This window comes from Hirundo rustica, chromosome 9, assembly GCF_015227805.2.
Source record: "Hirundo rustica isolate bHirRus1 chromosome 9, bHirRus1.pri.v3, whole genome shotgun sequence".
In the NCBI taxonomy this organism is placed as follows: domain Eukaryota; kingdom Metazoa; phylum Chordata; class Aves; order Passeriformes; family Hirundinidae; genus Hirundo; species Hirundo rustica.
This window is the reverse complement of record NC_053458.1, coordinates 22,794,582-22,816,880: the sequence shown is the minus strand read 5'-3', so window position 1 is coordinate 22,816,880 and position 22,299 is coordinate 22,794,582. Positions and strand designations below refer to the sequence as shown.

General features: G+C 36.9%; 1 protein-coding gene across 4 annotated transcripts in view; it reads right to left on the bottom strand.

The window, feature by feature from the left end:
- Nucleotides 1–22,299, bottom strand: part of KCNT2 (potassium sodium-activated channel subfamily T member 2) — a 119,951-nt gene that overhangs the window by 53,322 nt on the left and 44,330 nt on the right. For all 4 annotated transcript variants that reach the window (XM_040072695.2, XM_040072696.2, XM_040072697.2 and 1 more), the window contains exons 10-11: nucleotides 3,321–3,501; nucleotides 1,048–1,212 (exon numbers count right to left, since the gene is read on the bottom strand). In XM_040072695.2, the coding sequence (XP_039928629.2) occupies nucleotides 1,048–1,212; nucleotides 3,321–3,501 (346 nt within the window). The remainder of the gene's footprint in view (nucleotides 1–1,047; nucleotides 1,213–3,320; nucleotides 3,502–22,299) is intronic.

Genomic DNA, 22,299 nt, shown 5'->3' with positions numbered 1-22,299 from the left:
TATTGTGTTTCAATTTGTGTTTGTATCTATAAAGAACTGGATTTCTTTGTACAATTGCTTATGCTTCTTACTAGCTAATTGTTTTGGGGAAGATTTGGGATTTGGCAAATTTCTGCTCAGCCATTTGAGGGTTGTATTTGCATGATTCTTGCACTAGGTAATGAAGCATGATACCACAGGTAACTTAGTAAAAGGCACAGAGAAGGTTTACTAAAAGGGAGAGTCTGTAGCAAAGGCAATGATAATAAATCTAAATTGATATCTCATGGAAATAAGCTTCTAGATGTTCCAAATAAGCCATATGACAAATTTGCATTACCTAGGGAATATGTGTACACTAACAAAATCTGTGTATTCTGTCAAGGTCTTTGTCCTTCAAAGTACATGTATTTATTTCTTAATTTCCACAATTCCAGAAGGATCTAATCTTTGCAATCCTGTAAAATGTGCTCTAGCATGACTCTGCCTGAGCAGGAAGGTTGGACCAGATGACCCTCAGTGGACCCTTCCAACTTGTCCCATTCTGTGATACTTAACACTGGCAAAAAACAAAGCAAAATGTGAAAACCAAAGGATGTTTTTACTTGTGAAGATGTTTGGATCCAGTCGCAAAACAATGGAAAAAATAAATTGAGTAGCTTTGATATATTTTCTGTTTTAGGGTAGAATGTAAGAATTTGCATGGAAATACCTGTTTCTAAAAAGACTAGCATAATTCAACAAGGCACTAATTCTACCTATTTAGTGTATTCACCTCAATAACTCAGTTTAAAATGCCTCCAAACTCTGCACCTCAGCTTCTTATTGCAGGCATAGCTTCCCAATTCGCCTATCTATTCCTCAAATCAGTTTTATGAATTAAAAACCATTTCAGGAACTTTTCTTAAAAAAACCCCACAAACCCAACAGAAAAAAAAAAAACAACAAAAAAAACCCAAAACCCAACAAACAAACTGTTTTGAGTGGGGTTTTTTGTTTGGTTGGGGGTTTTTGGGCGGGGGAGGCGGGGGGGATTTGGTTTTGGTTTTTTTTTCCCATTCTCAGTACCTGTAGTCTGGGGTGGGCATAGAATTCATTTAAGAAATCCATGAGTAAGTCAATCTTCAGAGAGCTCACACACAGCACAACGTGTTTTTCCGTCTGAGCTCTGTATCGACTGTAATTTCCTCCGGACTTTTGCCTCTCCATCCACAAATATGCCAGCTGTTCAAACTGCAAGAGATGCTGATTGTCAGTGAAGCAGAGACCAGCAGGTGAGCGCTACAACTTGGCAATGTTGCATCATTCATCTCAAGCCTCTATAAAAAGCTGCCCTTAGCCCACAGTATCTTTTAGTCTGTAAAATGTTCTCTAATTAGGTGATCACAAACCACGGCAATAGTGCCAGAATCTAACACAAACAGCAGTGAGAATTCATTAAAATACCATGAGAATACACTAAATCACAGGAGTTTAATAAAGAATGGAGGCTGGTACCTTATTCCCCTAAGTATTTTAATCCTCTAAGCGCTCTTTTTTCTAGTATTGTGACATAATTGCTTCCCTCGTATGAAAGGTTAAGTTTTCACACACAAACTGTGAATATACTTGGGGAGAGGCACCATTTTTTCTTAGTTTGGGCAGTAATTCTTCCCAGAGATTTTATAATGTTCTGAAGGTGATGTTCTGTAAACTCTCTTATCTGCTGTGCAATTTCAGATACATCTTAAATACACAGCAGCTGCTAATACAGCAAGTTTGCCTTTGTCAGCTGAACAATGCATGCAGATTAACAACTAACATTACTACTCTAAATCCTCCAGACCTATGAGAATACTGTAACAGTCTGTAAAGAAACATACAAATACCAGTTTAAAGCTTCTTGTAAGTAACATGTTTGACGCTGAGCTCAATTTAACTGTATGGCTGTGTGATAGTATCTTTTTCTAATCCACATTCCACTGATGGAGAGGCTGGATCGTCTATAATAACTAATAATAATTTCATTCCATTGCAGGGCAAAAGCTCAGGAGAGAATGCCTCCCACTCCATTATGTGTATGGAAGACTACATGAAGCCCCATTATCACTACAAAGGTATAAAACAAAGTAGCTAATAATAGGTAAATTTATGTGAAATTCCAGTAGATTCTAGGTTATTTACTGCTCCTGTGGAGCTCTCGGGCCTGAAGTATGTATCAGAACTACGTTAAGAATGAAATTTCTATTTCCTAGGAAATTCCAAATTTCTTAAACAGAGCATGTTCTAGTTTTCAACAGAATATGTATTTTACTAATTTTTCACTGAGTGAGAATATAATTGCATTAGTGCATACAGCTATGAATACATACACTCAATATTTAATTAGAGTGTTAAATTACTTCAAGAAAATTAATGCTAAAAGCTTGAGCTTCTACCCTCCCAGGGCTTGTATGTTGTCTGCCCACACTGAGCTTTAGTTCTCTGCCAAAGCAGCAGAGTCTGGAAACTATGGCTGTGTGAGAAACTTTGGAGCTTCATGGTCTAGCAGGTCTACTGTAAGGTTTGATAAAAACACAGTGTGTCCCCACATCCTCCTTTTTCTGGAACAAGGGCTGGGTGATCACCATGTGTGGAACAGTGAGCATCTTGGCAGGGTTTCCCATGTAACTTCGGGGTTTCTGTCATCCAGCCTCACCTAATGAGCTGGGAAACACTTGGTACAAATTAATAAAGCTGATCTGATTGACTCCCAGAAATACTTGGATTTTCATAAATTGCTCTTTCCTGTTGCAACTGTTAGAAGTCCTAAACTTAGGTAGACATGAAAAATTCCTAACTGTGCTGCTCGCTCTGTGTGCATGTGTTCCATACACAGCTGTGAACCCAATTTGCTTGAGCTGCAGATTTAATGAGATTTTTTTCAAGTTAGCACTGAGCTGGAAGAGTAAGAGAGGAAGTGGAGAGAACCAAGATTAGAAACAGGGAGAGCCTGCAGAGGAAAAGCTGTATTCATAAAGAAAGTGCTGGCTACTGTTGTGTGGGTTTTTTGTAATTGCTCCATTAATAACAAACCCATACCTTGGGATAAAGGAAGTCCTCTGCAGTACATGACTGGCACAGAAAACTTCCATCAGCACTTGAGAACTGTTATCAGTGCCCTGTTTTTTTAATACAAATCTAGAGTACAGGAGAACATACAGGAAAAAGGGGGAAAAAAAAAAAAAACCACAATAGGAGAGCTAGATGGTTCTTTTTTTCTGACATTTTCTGTGCAATAATAATAGTAATAATAAATTAGATTAGTTACTGTTCCTTCATTTCAAAAACAATTCTAAAGAGAAAAGAAAATCCACATTTACCTGTATGGGCAACACCACAAGAGCAACACAGATCATAATGACAACAAGCAGCTTTGAAGGCCATATCTTGGGTGTAACATCCCCAAAGCCCACAGTGGAAAATGTCACTATGCAGAAATAAAGGGAGTCAAAGAGAGTCAACCTGTTTCCTGCTCGTTCCAGATGCTGAATTCCACAAATACTACGTAGAAAAGAATGAATAAAGACATGAAAAATAAAAACTGTTCAAGCTTGATGATTATATGTGCAGAGAACTATTTTCAGAATTCATAAATTGCTTAGCAAAAACATTTTTTTAAAGAAAAGTAAAAATTAGTATCAAACCAGAAGTGCTATATTGTTACAATTTTCAAATGTCATTTGTCATAAAAGAAACACATTCTTATTATTCTAATATGACAGGCACAACTGTTGCTAGGTTTTGCTTAGTGGCTGTTGTGAAGGAGAGGTGGTATATAGAACATCATGGATTGATGCAATTCCTTTCTAAACCAGAACAAAACAGATGGTATAGAGCTGCCACCATTCAACATTTTTTATAGATATGTTTCAGCTTTTTCAGGGAGGGTTTGCTGCCGTGGCCAAGAAAACTGCACATACAGCTTCCTTTAAATCTGTGTCTCTTTGTGTTGGTCCCTGGCCCTTCCTGTGGAGAACGTTACTGATGTGAACCAGTTATGAGAGCACATGTTGCAAATTGGGAGGTTTCTGTTGGTACAAATGGGTACTGACTGCAATAAACTCAACGTGAAAACTGCAGACTACTGAATTATCAGAGGAAAGAGCACCCAGGGTCAGCCTTCAGGTAGGAAGTGGAAGATGGCAATTGGTAAGGTTCTGCTCACTAAAAGTACCCAGCAGAAGTACGGGGCTTGGCTGGGTCTGTAAGAGCAGAGCTAGTGGAGTTCACCCCTTCCAGTCACACATTCCTGAGGAGATGTAAATGGCAGCCCAAGTTAACTGGTAATTATTTTTCTTGGAATCAGCATCACATGCTTTTGGTTTTGAGGCTGTAACAGAATCCCTCCACAGGTCATTCTGCTATTTCAAACATTGCAGATTTCAAAAATATTTTACTTTGTAAATATATACCATGGCAAAGAGCTTCCTAAGCTTAAAATGTGATGTTCTCTAATACAGCAGAATTACTTGGATCAGTTTAGACTCTTAAATTATATTCACCTATATGAAAAAAAAAAAAAAAACCCAATGTGTGAACCACCCTGTACAGCGCTTTCTTCACCCTTGGAGCTAGCAGGATGATTTCTCCTCAGAGAATTAGATAAATAATTAATAAATCATATAATCTTCCTCAGTAATTATTCTGGAACATACTAAATATTATTTCTTCATGCATGGTATGCAGAAGCTAAGAGTCCCTTGTTAATATCTGCCACGGGAAGACCTTTGCATCACCAGGGAGACCCTGTGTTTATAACAGTGTTAGCAGTTGTTCTTCTGTTCTCTGTTCTGTTCTCCAAATATAATTTAGCTGTGGGCACTGGCATTTCCAGAACATATGGATCAAATTCCCAGTTTCCTTTTCACAGTTCTAGCATTTGTAGTTTTCACACATCTCAAAATGTTCTAAAAAGGGTGGGGTTTTTTCCCTGTTGTTTGCCTAAGTTTCATGCTTCAGTCAGAAATGGTATTTATATTCCTATCCAGTTCATCCCACATTTTTCACTGGAGTTGTAATCCAGATCTTCCATTATTTCACTATGTTCACAGTTTCTCTGGGGTTTTTATGGTTTTTTTTTAGTATAAAGATAATTATATTTTTGTCCCTGAAAATACTAACAGAAGGACTGTAAGTAATTATGCTAATGAAGCTTTCTTTTGGTCTCAGACAAGGAGGTTTCTCAGCTAAAGCCTTTTCTAGTTTTAATATGAAATAATGGAGGATATTGTAAAGGCACTGAAGCATGGAAAAAGAAGCTATTTTAATATCAATATTCACATACGTTACATGCAATTTTAAAAGCAGAATGGAGATGGATTTTTTCATTCTTTATTTTTATTATTCCTAATCACCTGTGTGCATTTTCTTCTCTCTAGTTACCTTCTGTGGATATATCCCAGAAACATTTAACTTTGATTTAAGGAATTAAGCTCATAATGGCCAGGAAAGCAACAGTTACAGTGAGCCAGGGATATGGTTCTCCTGTAACAGGACAATTACACCACTGCCCTCAGCAGATTAAATAGCTGCAGATGAGGCTGTATTGAATCATAATGCATGAGCCTATCATTGGTAGAAATGTATTTTTTCTGCTGCTCATGCCTGTGAAATTGTTTGGTGTTTGTAAATGCAAAAGGGTCAGTTTTACTCCTTGTATCTGACAGGATGGATTAAAACATAAAAATTTGGTACTGTCAGGCTGATTTTTTTCTCATTTTGAAGGAATTAGAATTGCTTATTTATTTCTTGCTCTTTTTGTAAAACCTTAACATTTTTTAATAGCTTCATGATAGGAAAACTCAGGCCTTGAATTATTATTGCTGTTGTTGGGATTTCTATAGCCAGCCCACCCAATCAAACTTCAGCTGAATTGCAGTAAGGTAATATACCATGAACCATTTCAGCCTATTCTAAGTGAACAGTAGAATTCCCATTGAATTTAGTGAGATCAAGATTTCATTTTATCAGCTCTAACCCCTTACAGTTCTATGTATTCCTGTTCCTTGAAGCCATCAAAATAATGTGTCTGATCCAAAAAGTTGTGGATTCGAGACGTTTCTCATGGAACTTAGTGGGAATGAGGCAGAGCTTCCCACATTTAGTTAACAGTATTAAAGTCAGTAAGACAAGGGAGCTGCTGCTTTGCTGAAGAAGAAATTCAGCCCTTCTAGCAACTTGTTGATCAAACTCATTTCTTTCCTCAAAATTATTTGCACCTCATTTGCAGTTCTACCAAATTGCACTTGAAGCCCTCACCCGGCACACAAGGGAATGATAAATCCAGAATCAGGTTACCAAGTCTGGGTGTTTTGGTGCTCTGCTGTTTGCTTTTACTGGAGCCAGAGAGCACAAAACTGCAGGAAAAAAAATTATTTTCTAAGAGACAGCTTTATGGGAGTCTAATTAAAAAATAAAATAATACCTCTGTGACTACTCCCCTAAGAATATTACACTTTCATCTCACCGACAGTGCCTTCAGAGAAATGTTACTCAGCATTGACAGCATATTCCCATCTGTCTGGGAATTACCTGATTACACTGCAGAGAGTGCAGTGGAACATCAGTGGATGCCCAAGAAGCCAAATCCAGGTGGATTATTATTCCATTCCCCACATCACTGACATCTTTCAATACATCCCAATTCCTTAGATTAAAAGTAGTATCAGATTTTTTTTTCAGAAATGAAGTGTTAATCATTACTTTTAGCATAAATTCTGCATGTAAAAACGCACATCTTCTTGTCTGCTTTCTTATGTTTCCTGACATAATGAAATGTGCAGTTATTCGGGCTTCATATTTTGCCTGTTTTGATATTTTTGGTGGTATTTTTATCTCCTTGTTTGCTTCCTCTTCCTCTTTCATCTCCTGAAGATTAAGTATTTTATTTAGTCATCCTTGGATAAACAAAATTATTTCAAGCAGGAAAGGAATGTACAGTAAAGGCAGTGCTAACACCTACTGGTTTTTGTGGAGAAAATAAACCACTGTAATAATCAGTACATAGAGAGTCCCTAGCTAAACATAAGGCAAATTCAGCACCTTCTATGCCAATTTTAAGACTCCTGAAAATTCAGGAAGACTGTCTTTTCATAGTGGAACTAAGGGAGGCAGTTACAACACAACAAAATTGTCTCAATGCAGAGGAGCTTTAGTATTTCTAAAAAACCCCACAGAAAGCCAAACTAAGTGGCTGCTGAAGCAAAAGTAGAGAAAATGTATTACAAACATCCAGAGGACAGAAGTATGATTCCAAACACTCTGCTACCACTGCACTAGAAAAACAAAAAGTAAAGAGAATAACATGTAATCCCTGAAGATTGGTAATGTTTGGTTTGGGTATTATTTGAACTTTTGAGAGTTCAGTCTCTGTTTTACTGGAAGCTTTCTTTCTAGTTCCAGGAATCTTTGTTTGCTTGAGCATCTCATGTGCCAAAACTAACTCCTGTTTGTAAATAAGCTGTCTCTACATGCACTACAGAAATAAATACTGCAGGCTAAAATAATCCCGAGACTGTCAGTTTATTATGATGCTACAGAAGCATGTCACAGAAATGGATGTAACAAGAATCATTTGGATAGTATTTTGCAATTAACTGTACATTAACTATCCTTATTTATGGCCAATTTTTTAGAGTCTCTTTGATATTAGTTTATATTTTCCTTAGTCAGTGTTGACAAATTAATCTGATTTCTACATTTTCACTTCTAGAGAAAATTATTGTTTACACATACAACCCGGTCTAATATTATGCACCAGAGGCTGAGCCAAAAGTCAGAGCTGCTTCAGTGTGCTGAGGATTAGGCAGCAATTACCAGCACTGTTTTTTTTGGACCTGTAACTTTGAGCTCCACCTTGTGTAATCATTTTGCCATGTTTACAGCATCTGGCTGAAGGGACTAGCTAATGAATGTATTGAAATCAGCATGGATTCATTTTATCAGATTCAATGTGATTCTGTGGCAAAGACTCAGTGCTTCTGTGCTACAGAAGTTACACCTGAAGTAACTCACAAGAGTAGCAATCCTGCTTAAGCAAATGTCCTCGGTAGTTTCTCACATCTGTAAGTCTTTACAGTTTCCTCATATCCTACCAGAGAAGGGTGATGCTAGAACAAATTAGAAATTAAACTCTCATCATTTGATTGTCCTATGCTGCCAATTGCTGTTCACGTTATTTTAACAATTTCTGAGCCTACTACCACAGATTTTTTTCTTTTTTCTTTATGAGAAAAATTGAAATGAACTATCAGTCAACAAAATTGTTGATAGACCCCTAACTGTAGCAAATATTCATGGGTAAAGTACAAATACAGTGAAATAGTAAAGAAAAGGATGATGTTGACTTTCCAGGAAATACAGATAAGCATTTGAGACATATTTTACCACTATAGTGACTGTAACTGTTTATGGAAACTCCCTCAATCTCTACACCAAAATAAAATGCACCTATAGAACAGTTTGTTCTTCAGTCTCATTCCAGATGTAATATCTCATAGAAGTCTGATAAAAGTATAGAGGCCTTGCTTAAAATTGGCAAACAGTGTTCACTACTTGCCAAAGATGTTAATATTAAGCTGGTGCCAGTCTTAATCGCTTGAAATGAAAGTGGTGTTGGGACTAATGCTGCATTTGGAGAATGCCCTGCTTTTTACAGAGAAAAACAGCTTTTCATACTAGAAATTGTCTCTGTGGGGTGTTCCGTCTTCTCTTAGAACGTCATGTAGAAGCAGATGTAGTTTTGTCCCATATTTTAAAATTAGACATTATGGAACTGCAATTCTCAGTGTGGAGAATTAGTATTCATATAATCATTAGATATGAAATTTTCAAAAACTCTGGGTTGAATACTAATATAACTGGAGTGCCTATATCAGATGCAAATGGAAATATTGTCTGTTGACTTCTGAGTGAGAATACATGCAGAATGTGAAGGTTTTGGTAATCATCCTACCTGTGACCTAAAAACCTGATGTTTTCTGACAGAAATTATGACTCATATAAATAATGAAGAGGCAAACAAAAAGAACAAGGGATGAGCAGAAACTGCAGCAAGTAAAAGAGCGAAGCAACAATCACAAAATACTGTGACCAATAATAAAATGTTAATCCCATCCAAAAGCCCTGAAGATGAGGTTTTAACTTGCTAGAAATGAAATGCTTCAATTTTTTCCAAGCCTTGTGCCTTTTCTCAGGTCTTTTCTAAAAACTGGATTTTTTTTCTAATTTATTTTCTAAAAGCAATTTTATATAAACAATGTTAAAATAGAAAAAAAAAATCCCTACTAGTTTAAGTAGATGTACAATTTTAATAAAGTTAACATGACAGAATCTGGTACAATATATCATGGAATGTATATCAAATTTAAGCATTATAAATGAGAAGATGCTATTTTCACCTTTCATACCACATAAAAGGGTTAAAAGCTGTAGGAATTACTGAATTTCAGGACACAGAAAATATTAATTGCATACAAGACGGTGAAAGAAATGAGGGAGAACTGCTGACTGGAAAGATGAAGGTTGTCATGCTGCCTTTAAAGTAAATCAGTAGAGAAATAACCTTGCTGTTCTTAGCTGGTGACAACTGATCTAAAATGCAGTACATAACTGCGAGGTACTCACTGACTGGACAAAACAGATACTGGACACTGTGGTTTCTTAATATTAAAGAACAAAAGTTGTAACAATCTCAGATGTTTTTGCAACTCTAATGTCACTTAATCAGACAGTTCAACACAAATCTTTCTATTTTTCCAGACAGTTTTTTTTCAGACCAGCATTTATGTTCATACAAAACTGTCCCTCTTTTTCTTTTTTTTTTTTTTTTTTTTTTTTTCCAGAATTACAACAGAGAAGGGGAAGACTTGGATTAATTCAATCGGCTTTGAACCAAACTTTTCAGTTCTGTGGGACTTTGAACACAAGTGGAGGTAAGGGCGATGAATTTGCTTTCACTACACAACAATGCCAACATGTCAGAAATTAATTTGGACCTTCTCTTCAAATGGAAAGGCAGTTTTTGTTTGTATTCCAATGTTATCTTCATCCCAAATGATGGTGTTTGATGATATGATTATTACTTACTCATGGTGTCCTTAATAAGCATTTTCCTTCCCCAAAGATTAGAACATTTATATGCAGCAAAAGAACATTCTTATATATAAATAAAAAAACCCCCAACATTTATATGATTGCAAAAGCTCAACTTATAAAAATAAACTCTTCCCATAGGAACTCATGTGACTTCCAGCAACTGCAGAACATCTTGTTAAGCAGAATAGGGTATTATGAAATGACCAAGTGTATATAAATATTTGTTGAATCTGAGTGAGAACCTTTCTACTCCTGCTGCTGCCTTTAGTGGGATAAGAAGTGGAGCTGCAATTAAAGAGCTGTGGTCATTGAGACTGCACAAGCAGGGTCCCTGTGTGGGCAGCCCTCGGCTCAGTGTGTTTCCACAGGCAGGTCTGTCCACACTTCAGCCTCTAAGCCCAAAGGACCACCTGTATTTGTGTGTGCTTTCAGTCTGCCCCAGAGCTTTGATGGTAAACAAAGTAAATTTTGGCAGCCCAGCTTCCGTGTGTCAACACTGTAGCACCCAAGATCCTGCTGGAGCCTGAGGTTTTGGACTGCTCACACCAGGAGACAGGAACTACTCAGGAAACAGAATCATGCAGTCACTACTTAACCACCAGATACTCCTCACCTGCAGGGTGCTGCAGAATTAGGTGACACTCTATACCTGTCCTTCCTTGGGAAGAATAATTAGGTAATCTATTTATAGTATTTAAGAATGATGTGTTGTGCTGGGAAATTCAAATGCAAACCTCTAATTTAATACACCCAATATGTTATGCTTTAGAACATCATGTTTAATGTTTCTTGCAATAGTTTTGAAACACTCTTAGGGTGTAACAGTTGTTATGCAAACCACCCACACTCCCTCAATCAAACTGAACTAACAATTGAAAGATTCATTATCTGAGTATTTGTTAAATGTGCATAAGAAAAAGCTAACCCAGCGTGCAGAATATTCTATTAGCTACTGACAGAAACCTTTTGTTAATTTTTAACCTAACTCGAGTCATGGCATATTTTAATGACAAATGAATTTAATTTTATTATTAAGTCAAAATTTTCTCCTTATCAGATTTTGCATTTTCACTTGATTTTTAAAGATATTCATGGATCTTCCTTACACTTACATCCATTTTTACATCTCCTTGACAGCCTTTCATCTGTCTGCACTTTGAATTTAACTTCTTTTTGCTGCTCTCATTGCTGCTATTGAAACGACTGCTTCAGGACAAGCTGAGTTACCTTACTCTAGTTGCAACACTTTATGGTTGCTAACGCCATAAACAAAAAAGAATTTCTTAGAAAGCAACAGATAAGTAATATTCAGGAAGAATGGACTTATCCTGCTGTGAAACTCAAACCAGTAACAAATACAGGCTAGAATGGTCTAAACCTTGCAAGTGACTCAAACCAAATGCCTCTTGTCTTTAACTGAAGCCGTGGGGCATGCAGCCCGTTGGAAAACTCACATGTGGTATTTTCCTTTCCAGCTTAAATTTCCATAGACTCTGGGTAATGGGAAACTTTCTATTGTCCTCCTTTCTGAAAAATGTAAGTATAGATTGTGTAAAATAAAAGGCTGTAGTCAGATCATATGAGGACAGTGGTGTACAACTCTTGCATTTCAAGCTGCCCTGTGAAAACACTGACTCATTAATGGTCTCTGTTCTCATGGTGAGTGTTTCCCTTCAATATTTTGGCTGTTATAGGCACATTTGCACAATTTTGGCATCACTTAAGCTTCTTTCATATGCATAGGTGTTGTAAGTGTTGGTACCTCTGTCAGTGAGGTCAGCTGTACAGGAAAGATCAAAGGCCACCAGTTACTGTCAGCTCTATAACCTCCCTGTCAATATAAGAAATAGAAAATCTGGCCAGTAATTACAGAGAGAGCTCTGCAGCTTGCCAGCAAGGTTTGCTGGATCTGGGCTACAAAAGTAAACCTTGTGCACATGCGTTTAGTTTGTCCTCAGTGTAGCTGATACATTCCATGACAGTGTCAAGGCAAAGACAGTTCCAACGGGCAGTGAGCTAAATGGAAGCATTTGCTGTGCTGCTGCTCTACAAGGGGAGCTGCTTAAAGGGGTGCCTACACGGGCAGACCCAAGAAGAGTGCACTGATACATCCAGTCTGTCTGTTTAGAACACTGTCTGCAGATTCATGATGAGCAGAAAGTTCACTGCAGAGTGCAAGATACAAAGGGGTGTATTGAAACTGCAACGTGATCTAAAATACAGCCTGGGGCTTTTTAAAATACTCTGTATGGTATGCTTTGGCTCTTTTGTTTCATAACAAATTGTTATTATAAAACCAATAGCACACGTGAAAATGTGTGCCACATAAATAAATTTTCCTTGTTTGTGTTCCTTCTGGAAAGGTAGTTTTACTTCAGAATCACCTCCTTGTGGACCTACAGTCTTAGCTAGAGATAACCTTTTGGACATTGACCAAGGAAACAACTGGCCTGTGAAAAAGATATAATTAAGCACCAGACTTAATGCTTAGGTTTGCTAAAACAACAGAAAGGGGGGAAGTGTTAAATAGAGGTTGTGTAATGGTGTGAAAATTACGGGAGTAATCTGTGAGGAGATAAAAGCAATATATTCTATCATGCATTACAGGATAGGCTGCTTTATGGTTTGAGGTCCTGCTTGGAAACCCGGGAATTTTTTTAGCTATGAGCCAGAGGGCTTGGATACCTTGAGCTCTCTGTGTATTGTTTGGGTTGATCGACAAGCTCTGGGATTTCATCTTCACCATCTTCCTCCTGCTTCTCACTACTGTTAACACTGGTTTCCATTGAACCCTGGTGATTTCAATGAAATGTTTTAGTTGAGTGAAAAATCCTGAACTTATAATACTTAAAGAGTTTTCTGAAAGTCAGAGAAATTTTCTTTGGGACACCTGTTTTGACAATGTGCTTGCTAAAACAAAAACTTTTACATCTAATAATGTCTTTGGCTGGAATTCAAATGGATCTGTACATACTACTCTTTTTAAAAATCTTTGAAATCCAGAACCTCACAGGACTCTTGAAATGTGAGATCTGACTGATTAGCAAACACAAGCATGTTTAGGAAAAAAAAATAGTGTAGATGATTAATACACATCATCTAAAGCAAGGGTGCAAGTGGTGTCATAATGACCAAAAAGCAGGAGACATGTGAGTGAAAAGGGGGACTTCCTCAAACAGCCAGGAAAATGGGATTAATGATCACAGCACCAGAGAGATGAAGGCAGCGAGGAAGAGGAAGGAAGATCACTGTGCCCACCACAACTGACAGCATATTCTGTAATCTCTGCGATGTTTTGTCTGGCATGTTTTCCCCTTGATTCCTTAGCCCATGAAGAATATTCAGTAAGATTTTATTCTTACTACACATGCACTATAACTTGTAAAATTAGACTTTCCCTTTGAATATTCAAGAGGAAGCATTTCATATTTGCCTTAAAGTTGGCTGAATATTTTGTGGGTTTTTTTTTTTCTTTTATAGTTTTAGAATATCAGTGACGTGAAGTGAACAAAAGAGATGAAGTGAAGGAGTACAGTTAAAAGATGACCGGCAATCATTCTTTTTGCCACAGGGGAAGTTAAAATAGATTTCTTTACTGAGGGTGTTTGGGCAGTGCAACAGGCTCCCCTAGGAAGTGGTCCTGGCACAAAGCCTGTCAGAGTTCAAGAACCATCTGGACAAAGCTTTTAGTCATATGATTTAGTTTTAGGTAAATCTGTTAGGAGCAGGGAGTTAGACTTGATGATGGGTTCCTTCCAACTTGAAATATTCAGTGATTTATCCAATTTTAGTAAATGCAAGTACATGCCCATATGTAGCTGTGCCCTCATATCAGTAACTTTATTTTTAACTTTTTTGCAGAAGATATTTGCATTTACTTGTTTTTCCTCTGCTCATCTCTAATGAAAAGAAACTTGCAAAATATAGGACTGTATTTAAACCAAAAAGCAGATTAAGTGCTCATTCTCAGCAGTTAGACTAAGGCTTGTCATGTACGAAAGCCAATGGTAATAATCACGTAAAATATAAAGAAAAACCGAAACGGAATGCCACAAAGAGTTTTGTTCTGAGCAATGCGCACAGTTACATCAGACCGTAATGTATTGGGTCTTTAAAGAGCCTTGTCTCTTGTGTGATCCCCTGCTCGCTCAGCACGAGTGAACACCCTGCCTGCTCTGCAGTGCCATTACTGCGGCGCTCCGTGCCCAAAGGAACTGACAATGGCATCTCATGCCTGTGGTTACCTTTGCAGCCTACAAAGTCATCCCATGGCTTGTTCTTCAGTTTGCACTAATGAACACTGATTATTTTTAGTTCCTTATCGCTGTGATTCAGGCACTTCCGCCCTGTATATATAATATACACTTATGCATGGCAGAAATGCACAACTTCCAGAAACGTAAAAAACTACAGCTGTGTTTGTGCAAAGAATGGGAGCATATGTTCAGCTTTAGGCATATATTTGAGTGCCTTTTTAAGGTCACAGTTAGCTGTTTTACTGAGGTTGAGATAACGCAACTCAAGTAATCTTCTACTTTTAATTTTTTTTAGATGGTTTTAATTGCCAATGGAAGTACAGAGCTCACTAATCAGAGTGCTGTTTATTTGGATTATACCCTAAAGGGTCTATATTTACAGACTACTGTTTTATGTGTATATCACCCAAGTGTGACACTCTATGGCTGACTGTGCCTCTACTCTTCTCTTCTTTGAAAAACATCTGTCTAAACATTATAGTAATTTCTAACGGAATACCAACTATATGGAATAGATTTTTTAATGAATTTTAGATGTGATTTTTTTTTTCTTTTAAAAACCATTTTAAGTGCACTAAAATACTCCTTTTAAGATGATCTTGTATCACAACCTGATCTCTGCCAAAGCCTCTGAGATGTGCTTTCAACATGCCAAAAAGTTACACTTAATACAGACACAGAGTGAGTGAATAGCTCCTGGAGGCTGGTGTCAAGTTCTGTTTGTATGGCCGAAGTTATATCAAACTTTTTAAACTCTTTACTTTCTGATTTGAGAAATATGAACTTTGCTAAAGTTCACGCCCTTAAAATATAGTTGAAATGTGAAACAGACAACAAAAGTGAACAAAGCACTGAAGAGTTATGCTGATCCCAAATCACCATACTGAGTTACTGCTCACTGGAAAACCTGATGGCATCAGATAATACAGTTAAATGTATTAGCACAAACCACCACAAACACCAAATCTTTGTAAAGTAAAATAAATGGTCTGTCAGCCTAATAAATCAGTCAATGAAAGATATATATATATTTTTTTTTAATCTGCATGCTAATGGCAACTTCATTTTTGAGCCAGGAATTGTGAGTGATGATGGTTTGATGCCAGCTACTGAATGGTGAAGTAACATTCTCAACATAGTTACTCACCATTGTTACACTTGGCATTCTATTTGCAACTGTCTAAAATGATAGAACATTTTCAAAGACAGCATGTGAGTATCAGGTTTTTCTTTTTACTGCAAAGACAAAATGAAGCTTGTGAAATGTAATGCTTTCCTGTAAAGAAAGAGACAGAAGACTGAGGGTTCTAACACTTTTTCGGTATATCAAATTGACCCTTTAAGGGGAACTTTACCCCCCTTGCTTTTATTTAAGTCTTCCCAAAACCAAACCAAAACCTAAGATTTATTTTGCCAGTATGATCACATCTGGCTGGATATTTCACATCCTGCAGACTTTGGTTACACTCCAGATCAACTTTCATTGCAGCATTTTATTTTCCTGAAGTTATTCTTGTCACCCTTGTTCTGAAGGTAACAAACATCTTTTGCATATGTAACATTTATATTTTCACACAAGGGATCTGCTTACAAGCCTATGTGTTTGTAAACCAAGAGAAAGCTTACTAGAAAACCTACATCCTAATAATCTGCATGCCTGCTCATTTCACTTCCCTGGCTCCCTACGTCAAATCTTTTTATCTGACTGCATTTTTCCTGTGAATCTTTGTCAAGTGTTGATAATTTTGAAGACATGCACGTTTCAAATGCATATTGCACATATTAAAATACTGTAATTGTTTGGGGGTTTTTTATGGAATATGGCATCCTATTTTTCTTTGTTATTCCTTATTTATCCTTGCTCTTTGGACAGTCGCTTCTAGATTTCTCCAAACCCCATTTTATGACACAGAAAGAACACTTTGTTAATTTAATTTTTTAATTTTACCAAGACATTACATATTCCTCACAGTCACTCTATTTTGTGCTTTGTTCCTGCAAAGGAACAAGGATACGAATGCATTTAGACCAAGTTTGAGGAATTTTGTATGTTGCTTTACATGTGTTGGCAAGCCATAATTAGCAATAAGCTTGATTTTATTATCTCTAACAAAATTCAAAACACGATTGCTGGAGAAAGGACACCATGGAGATGCAATCTTAGAATTGTATTTTCAACAGTCCAAATGTTATATGACTCAAAATCATTTGCTTTTTTTCCTCCATTTGTAATGGTAATTGGTCTCTGCTGCCAGAACAAGCTCTGCTTGTCATGGTATCTGGTAATATTATTACTCTATTGCAAGATGTCATGATAATAAAAGCTGAAATTCTCCCAATGGCATATTCTGAGTGCATAATGTTTTCCAAAATATACCTCCTAATATTCTCAATGCATCTTTAATGAAAAGTTGTTATTGATGTAAATATTAACAGCACTTGGTATTTGAGAGACATTTTTTACATCCCGTGGAAGTTATTGGGGAAAATATTGAGAAAGAATCTGAGTAACATTTTATCTCCTTCTTGGTCAGGGGTTTGGTTTTGAATATACGATTTGCACTCTCCTTAAATATGCATATTCTGATTACTGAAGTTTCAGTACCTTCACATGGCATTAAAAATTTGTTAGAAGATAAAAATGCTTCAGAGTTTAGAAGCGGGAACTTTCAGAATGGTAAGTAAGTACTTCAATCTCTAAACTAACCTTTCCTCTTGTCCCACCAAGAGGAAAGGCCTTGCAAGACAGGCTGAAAATTCTTCCCCATGTCAATTTAAAATATCGATTTATAGAATATAGTACTAGACTGTGAAATTGAAATCACACTAATTGTCAAAGGATGATTTACCTGACCTATAATGTAGAGGTACACACTGTATTGAAATACTGAAATATTGTGAGCTACAACAGAGAATAAAAAATGTGGATAAGTTAATTTTATCTTTCAAATTTATACAAACTTAACTATTTATACAAACTTAACTTGCCCACCTTTATCTACATTCAGTTTGGAACTACTGATTTTCAGATTAATAAATGGCCTGCAACCTGTGCTAGAAATCAGCAAAGTTGTAACTTGGAAAGATCAAAAGTAGATGAAGCTGACTCATTTTCCAGGATGAAATAAAAGAACAGAAATCTCTCAATCACACTGTTTAATTGCTTAATTTAATATTTCTACATATATTCCAAATAGGAGAATTGGATTATAAATAATGTTGTTGATACACCATTTTAGAGAGTCTTTGTGAAGGCAGCTTTCTGAGCTATCATTTAGTCTGATTATTTTTTATTTTAAGCAAACAAGATGACTCCAAATGTATCTCTCACACTAAGAAGATAATTGAGATTGAACCTTCTAACCTTTATTACTTTTTTCCACAGACCACAGTAAATAGACTATTCAAATTGTTATTAATTTTGTTGGTGTCTGTGTCTAGTTTTAAATATTCCATTACATCAGTAGCACAGAGAATTCCCTGCACGAGCCATGGGAAAGATGCTGACCTAATTATTTTAGAAATAACTATGTAGAAACATCTAAGAAGATTAACAAAGGAAATATTATGTCACTACCAAATTAATAACTAAAATAGCATGAAAATCTCTGTATAATTATCTGGGTTTCCATAGAAACTGTCTTTGATGGGTAGCCAAAAAGACTTCTGATTGAGCTTCAATACTTCTGCTCTTTCTATAATACAGATTTCTGATCTGCCTTTCACAAACTAACCAGCATACATCCTTATCCTACAATCTTTAAGCAACACTCCTCAACAGCACTGATCACCCACATGCTATTTTCAGAACTGAACTCTTGAACTTAAATATGCAAAAATATTTTTAAAGTGTATTATTACAAATACTGAGCTATCAACAAAGAAAATTGTATATGTTAATATTTCTGTGTTTTCATAAATCAATAGTTGCATAAAAATATGAAAAGGCATTAATCAAAGAAACAGTTGTGGGGTTTATTACATTTTTTCATGGTAATTTTCCATCACATTTGCTCATCTTTTGAAAAGTCTTGGCCATTTAAGTACTAATCATAGGCATGTAAGCAAATGGATCCCAGTTCTAGCAAAGGTGAAAGAAGTGTGGCTATCCCATAAATCTGTATTCCAGAAGAAACTCTAAGAGTTTTACCTGAAGTTGTTTCATTTAAATAATCTAAACTGGCAACTATTTTTAGCAATACTGTTTACACATGTGTCTTATATAGGAGATTTCAGCAAAGCCACCTTAGAAATTTCTGTACCTAAAAAAGTTAAACTCTGTATTCAATATGTGTTTCTCCTACCAAAGCTCATGAGAATGTTGGCCTTGAGTTCATGCACACAGTTTTTCCCAGAAGGAAGTATTTCACATAAACTGTAGTTGAATTTATAGATTATTTGCTCACAAATAATAAGTGGATATTTTAGGAAATGTTTTGCTGTTGACCTCCCAGGAGCCGCACAGCCTTTTCATCGTCCCCTCACTTAAGGAAGTGTTAAAACAGTATCTGAATTCAACCTCAATTTTCATTGCCCACATGCACAGAGAAAACACCCATCCACACTGCCCTGGTTCCAGGAATTTAGGAGCAGGACAAGGGGAGGGTGTGAGGTGGTACGGTGGATGTGGAAGGTACTGCATGTGCTACTGGCCTACTTCTAGATCTGCTTGCTGATGTCTGGAGAGCCCTGCACAGGAACAGTTCAAAACAGAAAACAGAGATCCCCTGTTTGAAACAAGCAGGTTCCTGACAGATCTGCTTTGTTTTAGAGAAAGAAAACTACCACTGCTATTACTTTAGTGCTTTGTGTGTGGGATTCTTGGAATAGCTGAATAATTTATTTTGTATTATTTACAGTTCCTTAGAACTTTCAATTATTGTTGAACAATATTCTGTCATTTAAATTCTGCAACTCTTCTTTATTCCACTAGCCCCTGAAACTTCACATCCTTTATTAGTATAATTGGATTCTAAAAGACAGAAGCACAGTCTTATCTTGTGCTGTCCTGGTATGCAGAAAATCTCTCTAAATCAAACTGAGATTGGTCCTGAACACTGAGACTGCTGTACAGTGAAACACAACATCACAGAAAGAACTGCAGGCCCAAAAATCCCCTTTTTATTTTACATTACATAATCCACTGACACTTTTCAACCTACTTAAGGCTAGGCATCTTTCTTGGATAACTGACATTGTAGGCTCCTGTGTAAATCAACACAGAAAGGTAAAATCAAGACCTCCATGGGATAATTTTGTTTCCTTCAGATCACGTTCTGGGGTGTTTATATCTACTTACTGATAATAAAGGGAACTGGAGCACTGAGATACCTTTTTCTCTCTAAAATTTTCTGTGATTAATCCTTTCTTTGTTGGGTGGGGTTTTTTTTCTCTGACACACTGCTCCAAATCATAAGGTCTTGTCTTGTCTTGTTTGGACTAGATCATCATTGGGATTTGTCTTCATCCTTTCAAGCAACTTACTCCTACTGCTTCCTCTGGATGAGAAGCGTGAGTGGATAATTGCCATTGAGGCTACGGTACTGGCATTCCACAGGTATTCTGTAAGTAACTGTGTGGAATCATCCTTATTTTCTGATGCTGAAAGCACTGAAGTGTAAAAAATGTCAAGATTGACCTCAGTGAGCTTTCCATGAAAGCATAAGCAAAGTTTGTGCAGGTTTGAGTACGAAAAAATAACTGTCCATCTCAAAGAATTAGTAGCCACCTCCTTCACAAGCTAGTTACTCTACACTGGTGATATATGACTAACACTGCTTTAAAATTCAAAATAACTTTTAATAGCTGATTCACTGTGTCACAGAAAGATGCCTGAAATACTCATTCACTGTTATTTGTCTTCTTGTACAGTTTACAGAAATAATTAGTATTCCATTTGACAAACAAGTGCAAACATCCATTAGCTTAATGACACAACACATATTATGATTAGGTCTGTACATCTCGCTAGAACTCTCTGACAGTAACTGCTGAACAGTCTGTCACATCGAAGCATGCATGTTTTAGTAGATGTAAAATTGCTCTGGTTACAAGGCCACTGAGAAGTTTAAAGAAAGAAGAATCACTGGACAGCCTTATCTGTCTTTGAAGTCTGAAAAAAGGGGGGAAAAAATATCCTTGTATGTACTCTATAAATTAGAGATACGTGAAAATGATCTTCCAGATTTACTGACCTGCAAAATGATTTCCACCCCCAGATCCATAAACAATTATCACCAAAGAGCAAAGAGTGGAGTAGAGCATAAATTTTGTTGTGATTACTGTTTGTTCTATAATAACATTGAAAATTGTCAGAAGGAGCCTTTTTCTACTATACTCTGAGTGCAAAAGACAGCCTTTGGTATCTAAAAAGTGTGAAATCAGCCAATCAGTTGTAACCTGAGATATTTTATTTTTTTACTTTTCATTGGAAAGCTTCCACCTGAGTTGTAAGACATACGCTTGAATGTGCCTGTGTAATCACCACTTATAAGATTCTGATGTGGAGATGTAAATGATGGCTTTACAGATGATGCACGAGGTAAAATTCATTTTCTGTGGGTTTCCTGCTAGTTATGGTGAAGTTATTTTGAAAATACTTATTATATGCAGACAGGAACAAAGCCAATGAGGAATCTTTCTGGGCTTCATACCATCTTGGACTTCCTACAAAATCGTGTAATTCCATAAAAAGCTCCATTCCATCTCTGCCTATGTGTCTGCCAAAAAAAAAAAACGGTGGCTTTGAACAGAAAACCCTGTGTTTTAAAGCTATATTAGCTTCCCAAGTGCTGATGTTGCTCTTGCAGCAGATGGCACAAGCCTGGAGCCAAGGGCGCTGTGTGGTTTCAACTGAACCCAGGGAGGCTCGATGAGAGCAGGTATCAGTGGTGCCAAGAGCACACCATGAGCATGTCCTCCATCCTCTAGGGGAAAGTGCTCTGCAGCTGAAGGCACTGCACTCAAGATATTAATCCAGGCTTAGTAATTTTGCTGTACTGAAGCCATGGTACTACATGGAGCTCGGCAGGGTTTCTAAATGGAACCAAAACAGGCTTAATGAAAACAGACTGGCGATGCCTGAAAAGTTTTGTGTGTTGTGCAAGTGCTGGCTCCCAAAAGTGTTTGGGCGTATTGACCTGGGTACTGCTTGCCTTTGCAGAAAACAGGAAAGATCAGTCTGGTGAAAGGCAGCCTTAAGTGGACAGAGTCCAGCTTGGAATGGTCTTGGGTCCTCCTTCAGCAGGAAGGAACTCATATAAACTCTAAATGATGTCTATAAAATAAAATGCACTCTTGAATTCGCCATAGATGTAACACAATCAAAGACGCTAAGTTAATTGATTTGAACTGTTGTTTGGACTGTTTTCTGGGGTATTTTAAATACATAATCAGTAGTATAAGGAAAGAATGTGTAAAAATGCCGTTATCTGTGTACACACAGACAAGAGTAACAATCAGTTGAACACAACTCTAGTCTTAGAGAAGCTGCAGATGTTTGAACTACTATTCTCAGTCAAAAAGTGCTTTTTTACTTAGTTACTGCATTTCTGGGTGTCTTCATCTTATTTAGCTTATTTTCAAGTCTAACAAGGTCAGTCCTAGGTCAGCAAATAATGAACTATAATGAAGTAGTATCTGCAGCTGTTGAGCCCAGCCTTAATTACAGGTGAGCTGGCCACTTCCTGCATATTTTACTGTCAGTTATCACAATGCCTGCTGGTGAGCAAGGTGCATAATTTGTGCAGCATTTCAGTAAAATATCGAAGTAGGTAGGTAAAAAAAAAAGTGAAGGAATATTTACTCATAGCACCTTGTACTGTAAAAAATTTAAAAGCACAATTAAAAATGTCCAAGTCCTTATCCATACAAAATTACATAATGTTCAACAGGAGATTAAATATCACAAAAATTCATTACTGTCTGGAACAGGCAGCGATTGTCATTA